Source organism: Dermochelys coriacea, chromosome 16 (assembly GCF_009764565.3).
Source record: "Dermochelys coriacea isolate rDerCor1 chromosome 16, rDerCor1.pri.v4, whole genome shotgun sequence".
NCBI classification, from domain to species: domain Eukaryota; kingdom Metazoa; phylum Chordata; order Testudines; family Dermochelyidae; genus Dermochelys; species Dermochelys coriacea.
The window spans coordinates 16,585,250-16,597,740 of NC_050083.1; the positions used below are offsets into that span (position 1 = coordinate 16,585,250).

The following is a 12,491-nucleotide window of genomic DNA, read 5'->3' on the forward strand; positions in this document are numbered from 1 at the left end:
CCACAACACCCCAAAGGCCACCTGTTGCCATGCTCGGAAGGCACAAGGAGAAGCGAGCGTGGGGGGGGTGGGGACGAACAACAGGGGGAAATTATCACAGCCGTAGTCACAGAGGGCAAAGGGAGGCTTGGCCCAGCTTACCCCGAGCCATCGCTGCCCCTTGTTGGCTGTGTGGTGGAGCTGCACCTTCCGGAGCGATATGCTGTAGATCACTCCATCTCCCAGCTCTTCTCCGATCTCCTGCGTGGAGCTCTGCCATGGGTAGAGGAAACAGCACAGTTACTTTCATGGCATGGGGGATTTAGCCCCGGGAATGGCTGGGAGGCCAAGATGGTGACATTTGCATATTTAAATATGAAAATCAGGAGGCATCAGTCCTGGGGGGGGGTAGGAAGGTTTTTTGGGGGGAGCAAAGCCTACAGGCACTTCCCTTTTAATGTAAGAAGAGCTCCAGAGTGCTGTAGCAGGGGGGATTCTACCTACCTACAGTTGGGAATCAGTAAGAGGGGTGCCTCCTAATGCACCAGTGTTTCAACAGCAGCACAAGCACTGGGAGAGCCAGCCCAATAAGCTGGGCATTCAGCCCCCTGTCCTGCAAACTGTAGGAGAGCTGAACCCCCAAAACTCACCTCCTCCCCAAGATGCAGGGGGTCCAAGGGCCAAAAATCACAACTTTGAGTGCTTGGGACACAGCCGCTCCCACTGCCCAAGGTGCCTGATACTGATCAGAGCAAGGACCCCGCCCCCCTGCAGCTAACACTTCTGCAGCATTTGGGGCTAGGTCGGCAGCGTTCCCTGGTGGGTTTTAACCTGGAAGCTGGTGCGCCCAGCTGCCAGAACGTAGTAGGCCTGCTCCAGTCACTCTCCCTTCCCTGCCTGGGCTGCTGCCCATTCCAGCCCTGGAGCACTTCCTAGTCCCTCTGGTAACCACCCAGGGGAACATTGCACTCTGCCCTCTGCTCCTCACCGCTGGGCAGTGCAATCACAACACACGTAACAAACAAACCGTCACAGTGAAACCAATCTGCACTGGAGAGAGGGATCGCACCTGCGGCAGGGAACCTGCTCGGGAGACAGCATCCAGCAGGGAAGGTCGGACACAGGGAGAGCCTGCCAAATGGGCTTTGGATACAGACAGGAGAGGCTGAATTACCGCGTCCACAGGAGGCGCTGCAGTGACACGCCACTGACTGGTTTGTTTTCTAATGGACCCATCACCAGGCCATCCAGGTACCAGTATTTTGCCCCTCTCTCAATGGCGTCTTCTATAGACCCTGAAGTGCTTTGCAAAATACTAGTGTCAGGGGTTCCAGCACCAAACGTGAGAGGGATACGTGCCAGGATCCCCTTTGTGCAAATGCGGGACCTGGCCTACATTCCAGTACCCCCACATTTTGAGCGTGGCGATTCTTGAGTGCCCGACTGGAGGTGCCGGTGCCCCATTCTCAGAAGCGCTCAGCACCCCTAAGTCCAGCTGAAGCCAACAGGGCTGCGGGTCCCTGGCACAGCTGAACAGCAGGCCTTTGTTTTCTCAAGCAGAGCACCCGAAATTAGCAGTCACTGGGAAAACGGGGGGGGCTACGTGCCTTGCACCTAGGCCATACAGGAGAGCTACAGCTCTGCTGGCCCAACCGAAGGCCCTAGAGCTCATCCAAAAGACCATTCTGCCCCCCACAGAGAAAGGGCTTTTGGGATGGGGGGGGCGCAGAGTGGCAGCTTACGCCTGACTGATCCTGAGGCCTGGACTGGTCCAGGAGGCCGGTTAGGGCAGCTCTGATGGTTGCTCTAACATCTGCCTGCTTCCCCAAGCTCCCCTCCAGCTGGCATAGCTGGCACAGCAGCTGCAAAGCAGCCTTGAACTGGGCTCTAGGCCTCCAGGCCAATTTAGCTCCATTACCCACAACGGCTCCGCAGAAGCCTATGGCCCTTCCTCCCTATGGCTTGCTGAGGCAAAACTCCCTTTAAGAGGATTTATCCGGATCCTTTTAAAACACTGGGGATCCCTCCCTGCCTTTTCCTGCCCAAAATGGCGAAACATGTTGACATACAATAAACCTGCCACTTTGTCCTATGGAGAACACACCTGACAGCGATACCTGGCTAAGCCAGTTCAAGGGAGAGATTTACCCAGGGGAGGCTCACAGCCAAGTCCCTCCTGTGTACACACAGCACATCATCAACAGAGAGAAAGCCGGGCTGTGACACCGCAGAGTGAGCAAAGGAACAAGAGGAACAGTGGCTAGCGACAGCCCTCCTAGCTCCTGTGGGCGAAGCGCAACAGGCTTGTCTGTGCCCCCGAGGTTAACGGACCCATCCCAAGGGTGGGTTTGGCCCAGTCAGACACTGCACTTTGGTTTATGAACCATAACACATGCCCACGAAAAGGCGGAAAGACACTCTGCGCAGCCACTGGGACCCCTCGCGCCATCATTTATCTAACCCGGGCTAGCCGCTCACCTTCGCGCGCCTCGGAGGGGAAACACAAACTTGATGCAATACCGGGGTCGAGCACACGAAGCAAACGGGCTGGCCCCAGCCCATTGGGCAGCGACTAGCTCCTGTAGCAGCCTGCCTGGCTCCCAGTTTCCAGCTGAAAAGCTGGGTTAGGCAGCCGGCTCCGACAGCCTGTTGCTGAGGAGATGGATACACCTTGTGCTGCTACAGGAACCCATCCAGTGGGGAGAACAGCCTAGTTTCCACAGAACCAAGATCTGACCCCAGTCAGCTGCTCCCATGCTGGAACCCCACCTTCCTACTCAGACACAAACTGATCCCAGCTGGTGGTGACGGACACTGCACGGATTTAACCTGGGCACTGGATTGGGTAGACGCTCCCTGTAAGCGAGTTCTGTCTGGGGAAGAGGGGGTCATGCAAAGGGTGGGTCTGCTGGGTAAGGGTCTTTCCAGGATTTCTGCAAAACCTGGAGTTCTCAGCCACGGAAGTCCCTTGGCTTCTCCAGCAGAGATTGCAGGAAGCACTTCCATGATCAGCCAACAAACCAAGCCACCCTGAACCAATCCCTGCAGGCAGCCATCTCCATCATGGCTACAGACGGTGGGAACTATTCCCTCCGCTCCACCCCCCATTGATTTACAAGGCATTAAACTTCCAAGCTTAGGGCTTGTCTACGCAGAGAGTAATCCAGGAATATCTATTCCTGAAAAACTCCACATGTGGTTGTGCTTGTTTAGCTTCAGGAACAAGAACAAGCCACATTTATTCTGGAATAAGAATGTCCAGACAGACAAGGCCTTAGATGGGGATCAGTGAAATGGGAACGTGGTTAAGTATGGGCATCTGGAACAAACACATGCTCCTCTGAAGTCAAGGCATAACCCTTACGATTGTGTTAATTATACCGTCAAATCCTCACACCCATTCTTAGGCCCAGTCTGCTTAAAAAGAATGCCAAGAAACGCCTTTTAAAAACCATTTCAGCCAGATGGGTTTGTCCCAAATTGTTGATGTTTCCACAAAAAAGAAAGACAATGTTTCCTGTAATTTACACCCTCAGACATGCAATTTTCCCACCGGATCAGCCTATTAGTCCCTATTCTCTAGGAGTGGCGACCACCAAATGCTTCAGAGGAAGCCAAATCCTGCTCCCACAAAAAGGACCTATCCAATTGCACAGGGACACACATGGAGTTGGTGGGTTTCTGCTTTGCCACTCGTACAATCACCATAATATAACCTGTGGAGCAAATTCTGCTCTCTAATTACACTGGTGTAAATCTGGTGATAATTGGGTTACTCTGGATTTACGGCTGATCCCAAGAGATGCTGAGCAGCAGCTGTACCTCCCACCAAAGTGAACGGGGATCTGGAGGTGCTCAGTACCAGTCAGGATAAGACCCTTAGACTGGTATAACTAAGAGCAGAGCTTGGCTCAGCCGCTATAAATTCCTGATGCAGAATTTTGAAGATTACTAAAACTGAATTCACGTAATTAAAATCTAAACAGTCATATATTGGCAAGTACAAAATTTCCAGTGTTTAATCCATGAATCACTTGCTGAGTTGCCATGCAGCTGAAAGGGAAAGCAACGTTATGACTCAGCAATCAATCCCACTCACGAGTTCCATGTCACATGCAGATGGAATACCCTGTTTTGTCACATATATGTGCAAACTCCATTTCCTTCCTACTTTGAGTCCTTCTGATTCAGTTATTTTTTTCTGATGACTTTTGCGATACCCTCTTCACAAATCACGCACAAAGTAAACGGATATCCGATGGGTATAGGACAGGCACGCACCGAGGGCCTGGTGGGTTGCTAGAATGGGACTCTATTAAATATTAAATCTTTATTCTTGGCATCAGCTTCCTCTTTCCTCCCCATTTTTTCCTGCTGATTTTGCGTTCTGCACATGTTGGTCAGAAACTAAGGAAGCAAAACAAAGCAGAAACACAGAGGCAGCTAAGGCCCAAACTGACATCTGCACTAATATTTCCCCGTGCATTTCCTCCCTACTCTGCAATTTAGCAGAAACAGAACAGGAAGTTGGACTGGGAGTGAGGCGAGATCTGTGGTCTGACTGTGGTACTGAGAGCCAGGAACTCCCGAGTTCTAATCCCAGCTCTCACACCAACTCCTGCTGTGACTTCTGGCAAGACATTTGCAGCTGAGTTTTCCCCCAAACAACTCCATTTTTATGACACCATGGGCAACTTCCACTGACCTCAGCTGGAGCAGTGAGGGCTGAGCACCCCTGAAAATACAGTCAGAAGTGGCTCAAGTTGGGAATGCAAAAAAGAAGGCTCTCAGAAACCTGTGCTCACTTCTGAAGTGCTTGGCTATTGGCCTCAGTCTATCTAGTTCATTTTATAATCCTGTCCTCCTCTGCTGGCTACATTTCCAAAGGACCTCTGATTTCAAGGCATATGAAAAACCCGCATTTGCTTAATTCAGTGGGGGTTGAATGTACAGTTATGCACAGATTGCAGGCCCTTTGAAAAGGCAACTGTAAATTACCTCTGCAGTGTTTCACCACAAGGAACCTAAAAGTAGAAGTTCACCTCAGATAGCTTAGTTGGACTATTGGAAAAGTGGGAGCATTTTTTAAAAAATGGTGGTTCAAAATGGTAGAAGCAGTATGGCTTAGTGATAGAGCACTGGACTGGGACTCAGGAGACCAGGGTTCTATTTCTGGATCAGCCAATGGCCTGCTGGATGACCTTGGGCAAGCCAATTCACCTCTCTGTGCCTCAGTTTCCCATCTAAAAGACGAAAGAGAGAGTAATCCCGACCTTGTTTGTAAAGTGCTTGAGATCTGCATTATATAGCTTTGAATCCCAATGTTTTCAAACTGAGGTCTAATAAAGAGACCTAGCAAACAGCCACCGCTCAGAGTATGCAGCAAGGGTATAATCCTGATAGAATGACATTCTCCTCATATGTTCAAAGTCAAAAGAGGCCGCCCTCAAGCTCAGCTCCACATGTATGTTACATAAGAGCTAAAAAAAAAAATGTGATTTCCAAAAAATATTGTAAAATTCCAGTGAAAACAGTTGTTTATAAACAGACCTTCCCTTGCAGTGTTTGCAGCCCAGAATGAAGCAGGGAGAACCACACAATGAAACCAGCCAAGGAGCAAAAGCGAAACCGACTTTGTCGAGTCTCTTCGGCCAACCTGGAGAACGACACAAAAACCAAACCCAGCGCCTCCCAAACAGTGGCAAACAAGTTTGGTTTTTTAAATTCTTTGAGAGGAGTCAACTAAGGTGAAGGAGGAGAGGAAGTGTGTGACTTAATTTAAGTATGGGCATGACAAAGCCACTGCAGGTGAGAAACAATTAACACACAATTACCAAGGCCTAAGAGTTAACTCCTGTGCCCATTAGTTCACACTTAGACCTCAGTAAATACAGATAATGAACTGTTATTAAAAAGGTATCAGCCTGCAATACAGGTGACAGAGACAGATGCTTAGAGAAGCTATTTTTACACTGAGGCATCCTGGACAGCACCTGGATTAAATAATAAGACTCTGCACTTCTCTAACACCTTCTAGCTGGGGAACACAAATGCTTTACAAGCCTATTACTGTTTATTATTTGAGTCTAAGTGAATGATACCTTGCATTCTTCCCCAAGAGATACCATCACCCTGTTTACACAGATAGGAAAAGATAAGGCACTGAAGCTGTTATTAGCAGGGTAGATCTGGATGCACAATTCCAAATAAATGCAGCTACTCCAGCGGCAGTATAGGTGGAGGCTGCCATACAGGCCAAGACTCAAGTGTGTTTTACCATCATCTCATCTAACCCTGTCTACAATTCTCCTACCACAAGTGGCTCTGCGCCTGCTGAGAATTAACAGTCTCAGAATGCTAGTGTAGACAAGATTAAGGACTTGGTCCAAAGCCCACTGAAGTCAACAAGAGTCTTTGCATGCAATGGTCGAACTTTAAGTGACTCGAGGGATGGGGCTCCCGTCCCTTCCTTTGGGGAACTATTCCACAGCTTGCTCCATTTTGTACAATGGACTTCGGATCAAAACGTAGGTGATTTTTTCAAGGTCAGTGAAAGTAAGATTTCCGGTGCCCCAATCTAGACGGCGCTCACTCATTGATAACTTGGGAAGAGTCCTTCAGAGAAAGCCAAGAAGCTTCCTCCAGAAATCTGTTCCACCTATGCCCATTTTCCCCAGGGTTCACACAAGCCCCGAGTTAGGTTTCCCTCATTCACTGAAGCAGAAGCCTGGGTTCATCAGGATGAACTGCAGTTACTTCTGGGCCTCTTACATAAGCCACAACATGTGGCCCTGCTTGAAAGGAAACAAAAAACCCCCCTAGTGAGAGGAAAACAGCTTCATTTCTGTGAATCGGACACAAAGGCAGAAGCTCCGCCTTGTTCTGCTTGTCTAAAATAAGAATAAGCAACGCAAGAGGTTTCCCTGGGGGGGGATTTCCATGCAATGCCAGAGAATGGCAATACAAGCAGCAGAGTTTTGTTTTCCCTTGGGATCGTCCTCCCCTCACCATCTACACTCAGGGATACAAGATATATCCTTTCAAGTGCCATGCTCAGAATGTCCTCGAGAGAGGCCATCCTACTCTGATTATTGTGCCAACCCCATCCCCACGGTATCCAAGGGCCAAGGACACGGGAAAGACGCCCTGTGTAACAACGTACCAGGTCTAGATTACTGCTAGCATGGGCCTTGGTAGACAAGCAACTTAAGGTGCCAGGAATGTAGGACACCCATTTAAGGTACCAGTAGGGCACCAATTGCACCTGGGGCAGCATGTAGGGCTAGCCTTTCTGAGAAACCACCACAAGAGACAAAAACCTCACGGATGCCCATTGAGCTAGAACTTTGCCCCTCAGGCCCTGCTGTTGTCTATTCTCCAGGGGCGGGGTTTCACTGTGCAGAGAGATGGGGTCTTCACAAACACCGAGGCAGAGGTGCTTTAAATCAATCCCCTTTCAATCATTACATCTTTGTTAACACATAACTGGGAAGGGAGCTTTGGAGAGACCCAGCAACACTGAGCCGATGCTCACTGGAGCCAAGATGGAGCAGTCCTCTGGAAGCTGAATCTGCACTGGGTGGTAGGAGCAGATGTGGAGAACAGCAACAGGCTCAACCCAGCAAGATGCTAACCCTGAGTGGTGTGAAGTCCTTGCAGTCACTTCCTCTGAAGTCCAATGGGAACTGCAGGTGCCCCACCACTGCCAAGACACCACATGCCGCAATACAGGGCACATACACACTTCCACAACTCCCTTCATCCCTGGTTCTCAAAGCACAAATGTTGAACAACACCTTACAATTCCCCTGTGAGGAAGGCAGGCGTGATCACCCCCATTCTACAGATAGGGAAACCGAGGCACAGAAAAGTAAAGCAGCTGTGAAAGGAACCCAAAGATCCTGACTCTCAGTCTCCTTCTCTGGTCTCACTGACTGGAAGGAGAGACAGGGCCAACCTCCTTTACTGTGGGTTACCAAGCCCACTGTAGCCTCCAGCGGCTCCATCCCTGAAAGCTAATCACTCAGGCATTAGAACAATAGTGTCAGGAAGTTAAACAGATGGAGGTGTATTCTTCCAACTCTATAGAGTCTCTGCCTTCCTTCCTTCCTGTCCCTGAGCCACTTCAGTCAAGGAACAATTCCAAAGCCCTATTAAAAAGTAACTACAAAGGGGAAAACAGGAAAGGTATGGAACAGAGGCCAGAAGCTAAACTTGAATGGGGGTGGAGGAGCAGAGGAGAATGGTTTCCCCCAAGACATGGGAGCAGCCAGTCGCCGAATCAGCTGCTTGGCTTTGCAGGTCAGGATTTCCTGACACACTTAATGCATATTTTGTTTTACTTTAGGCATTAAGAGCAGAAAATTGGAGTCCCTGGCCCAGTGGGGCCAGCCTGAGCTACTGGACCTGAAGGACCAGTATTTTCAAAGGCTTTAGAAACCTTGAGTTGCCCTGACTGAAATCAAGAGCTGGGAGATACCCATGAACCCCTCCTCTGTCGGAAACCAATACAGGCATATTCTCCAGTATTAAGTCCAGTCGAATTTTAAGTGACTCAAGGGATGGGGCTCCCGTCCCTTCCTTTGGGGAACTATTCCACAGCTTGCTCCATTTTGACCAAGATTCTCCAAAGTGATCAGTGGTTTTGGGGGTCCAACCTGACACACATTTAAGGGGCCCAATTTTCAGGTCTAGGGGAAAAAAAAATTAGGCCCTTTTAAGGCACCTCTAGTCAAGACACCCAAAATCACTAGGGCCTTTGGAAAAATTTTGGCCTGAGTTACTGAAATCCACACTCATTGTTCTGGCAGAAGAGAACCCCAATGGCATGGGGATCTATTACAAGGGAGCCTTTGCAACTTGCACAAGTGAGTCAGTGGCTGGGGATTAGGAACTAAACCTCTTAGTTCAAGACACGAGGCAGTGCAGGGAGACGGAGTTCTCCTCTGGTCTGGTTTCACTTCTAAAGGAGGTTTAAAAAAAAAAAAGCCACACCCACGCCTCTTTGCTGCACACAGTCTCTTCATCCACTGGAGACAACGGGTTGGATTTAAAGGGGTGCTCAGCACCCACCACGTCCCCACTGCCTTCAGCTGGAACCGCAGGGGCTCAGAGCTTCTGAAACTCAGGCCCTTTAAATGGAACACACAGGAAAGTGGGAACTGCAGTTGCATTCCACAGTGTGAAAGCACTGACTGAGTGAGACACCGGGGCACTGGATTTAATCCAAACCCCACATCTCTGAACACAAGAATGTACGACGGCCACTTGTGTACTCAGACAGTTGCACCCTATGTGAAAAACTATATGGACAAGCTTCCCCAGAAGCAGGACTTCTGAGGACAGACAGGCATTCTGGGAAGGACATTGAAGTCAATGGTAAATGGGACAAAATACAACATGGTTTTACAAAAGGTAGATCGTGCCAAACCAAACTGATCTCCTTTTTTGAGAAAGTAACAGATTTTTTAGACAAAGAAAACGCAGTGGATCTAATTTACCTAGATTTCAGTAAGGTGTTTGATATCGTGCCACATGGGGAATTAGTTAAATTGGAAAAGATGGGGATCAATATGAACACTGAAAGGTGGATAAGGAATTAGTTAAGGGGAGACTACAACGGGTCCTTCTGAAAGGTGAACTGTCAGGCTGGAGGGAGGTTACCAGTGGAGTTCCTCAGGGATCAGTTTTGGGACCAATCTTATTTAATCTTTTTATTACTGACCTCAGCACAAAAAGTGGGAGTGTGCTAATAAAGTTTGCAGATGATACAAAGCTGGGAGGAATTGCCAATTTAGAGAAGGACTGGGATATCATACAGGAGGATCTGAATGACCTTGTAAACTGAAGTAATAGTAATAGGATGAAATTTAATAGTGAGAAGTGTAAGGTCATGCATTTACGGATTAATAATAAGAATTTTAGTTATAAGCTGAGGATGCATCAATTAGAAGTAACGGAGGAGGAGAAGGACCTTGGAGTATTGGTTGACCACAGGATGACTATGAGCCGCCAATGTGATATGGCCGTGAAAAAAGCTAATGCGGTCTTGGGATGCATCAGGAGAGGTATTTCCAGTAGGGATAAGGAGGTTTTAGTACCGTTATACAAGGCACTGGTGAGACCTCACCTGGAGTACTGTGTGCAGTTCTGGTCTCCCATGTTTAAAAAGGATGAATTCAAACTGGAACTGATACAGAGAAGGGCTAGTAGGATGATCTGAGGAATGGTAAACTTGTTTTATGAAAGGAGACTCAAGGAGCTTGGCTTGTTTAGCCTAACTAAAAGAAGGTTGAGGGGAGATAGGATTGCTCTCTATAAATATATCAGAGGGATAAATAACAGAGAGGGAGAGGAATTATTTAAACTCAGTAACAATGTGGACACAAGAACAAATGGATATAAACTGGCCACCAGGAAGTTTAGACTTGAAATTAGACGAAGGTTTCTAACCATCAGAGGAGTGAAGTTTTGGAATAGTCTTCCAAGGGAAGCAGTGGGGACAAAAGATCTATCTGGCTTTAAGATTAAAGTTTATGAAGGAGATGGTATGATGGGATAATGTGATTTTGGTAATTAATTGATCTTTAAATATTCATGGTAAATAGGCCTAATGGCCTGTGATGGGATATTAGATAGGTGGGATCTGAGTTACTCAGGAAAGAATTTTCTGTCGTATCTGGCTGGTGAATCTTGCCCATATGCTCAGGGTTTAGCTGATCGCCATATTTGGGATCGGGAAGGAATTTTCCTCCAGGGCAGATTGGAGAGGCCCTGGAAGTTTTTCACCTTCCTCTGTAGCATGGGGTACGGGTCACTTGATGGAGGATTCTCTGCTCCTTGAAGTCTTTAAACCACGATTTGAGGACTTCAATAGCTCAGACATAGGTGAGGTTTTTTGCAGGAGTGGGTGGGTGAGACTCTGTGGCCTGCGTTGTGCAGGAGGTCAGACTAGATGATCAGAATGGTCCCTTCTGGCCTTAGTATCTATGTATCTACGTATCTAAGAGCTCCTTTTCTAGGGTGATGAAATTCATAAGAAAACTCAGCCCTGCATGTTTCTCCCTCCACCCAAGCTCGGGGCAAAAAGCACCCAGCCAACACAGCAATTTCAGCCCTTGCTCCACATTTCTGAGCTTTGTGTTCTTGTTAACTTAAGCATACATTTCCACAAACTATATATAAAGGCAGCCACGCATGGCAACATACTGCTCACACATGAGGGCACAGCGTAGGGCACTAGGAAGAGGAACCAGAATGTCACCGTGGGTGGCAATTAGTACACAAAATAATAATAGGTATCACTGCATCGGATTAAACAGAGAGAGTGTCTGATGGTAACTCACTCCACTTCAGAAGGACTCAAACGACATAGCTCTGACCCCCAAATGCAGGGACACGGTGCAGGAGATGGAGAGTGAGAGGGGTCCAGAGATGGAAGTGTCTAGACATTATCGTAATGGATGCATTTGATATGCAACAACATCATTACAACTTAGAGACGAATCAGAACCATAATGATTTTTCTGTCTTCTTCCAGCCATGCCTCGGGGGTGGGTTCCCAGGGAGCCAGTACTTGACCCATGGGTTTGGTTTTTTGGTAAAAATAAAATCTGCCCAGCAATGATTTGAAAACCAAGACAAAGCTACCTGCATTTTTGACCATCACTATTCGCAGCCTTGATAGGCCAGAACTAGAACCATTTATCTGTCCTCAGTCCTGCTGCTAACCTAAGAACATGTATAATTAAAATGAGAGCCAGGCAAAAAATAACCCTGGTTTGGAGGCATGTGGGGAGGGCACAAGGGGATTGGGCTTACAAAAAATCAAATATTTTAGTGTTTTGCAAAACCTAAATCTATCACTTGATTTTAGAAATGAGCAAAACTAACTTGGACAAACTAGAGAATTAAGGGTTCCGTGTTTAACCTGGATGGAAAAAAATCTCAGCATTGAAAGCATGATCCCAAAAGCTTGTCTTTTTCACCAACCAAAGTTGGTCCAATAAAAGATATTACCTCATCCACCTTCTCTCGTGAATATAATAGAAATACGTCCAGCAGATGTAATTATTTATGTTATGGCAGTGCATGCACATGATCAGGGCCCCTTTGTGCTACACATGGTGTTCAAACACATAGGGAAGACAGTCCTTGCACCAAGGAGTTGAAAAAGCAGAAAAGGTTTTATTCCTCTTTTAATCTATGATTAAGAACTAGGTATCAAAGGATGAGAGATATTAATTTTAAAATCTTGAAGGCTATGGTAACCAGAAATATTCAATTTACTTCCTTTGTTTAATAAACCTGTTAGTTTTTAATGCAAAATGTATTTTGATAAAACTTTTTCTCCTTATATATCCAGCACATTTAAGGAAGTTTTATTTAATAAAAAAATTAAAATATATCTTTTGTGCATTGAATTTGAATTTCCATCCAAACAGAGCTTGACACCAAATCACAAGTATGAAAGCTATCATTCACCATTTTCTAACATCATAAAAAATGTAAAA

The 12,491-nt window shown here is 47.2% G+C and overlaps 1 protein-coding gene across 9 annotated transcripts in view; it reads right to left on the minus strand.

The window, feature by feature from the left end:
* The window catches only part of RALGDS (ral guanine nucleotide dissociation stimulator), a 101,883-nt gene that overhangs the window by 17,736 nt on the left and 71,656 nt on the right, over positions 1 to 12,491 (minus strand). For all 9 annotated transcript variants that reach the window (XR_005289229.2, XM_038375088.2, XM_038375086.2 and 6 more), the window contains one exon: positions 142 to 252. Coding sequence is in view for 8 of the 9 variants with exons in the window: in XM_038375088.2 (XP_038231016.1) it covers positions 142 to 252 (111 nt within the window). In the remaining variant the exon portion in view is untranslated. The remainder of the gene's footprint in view (positions 1 to 141; positions 253 to 12,491) is intronic.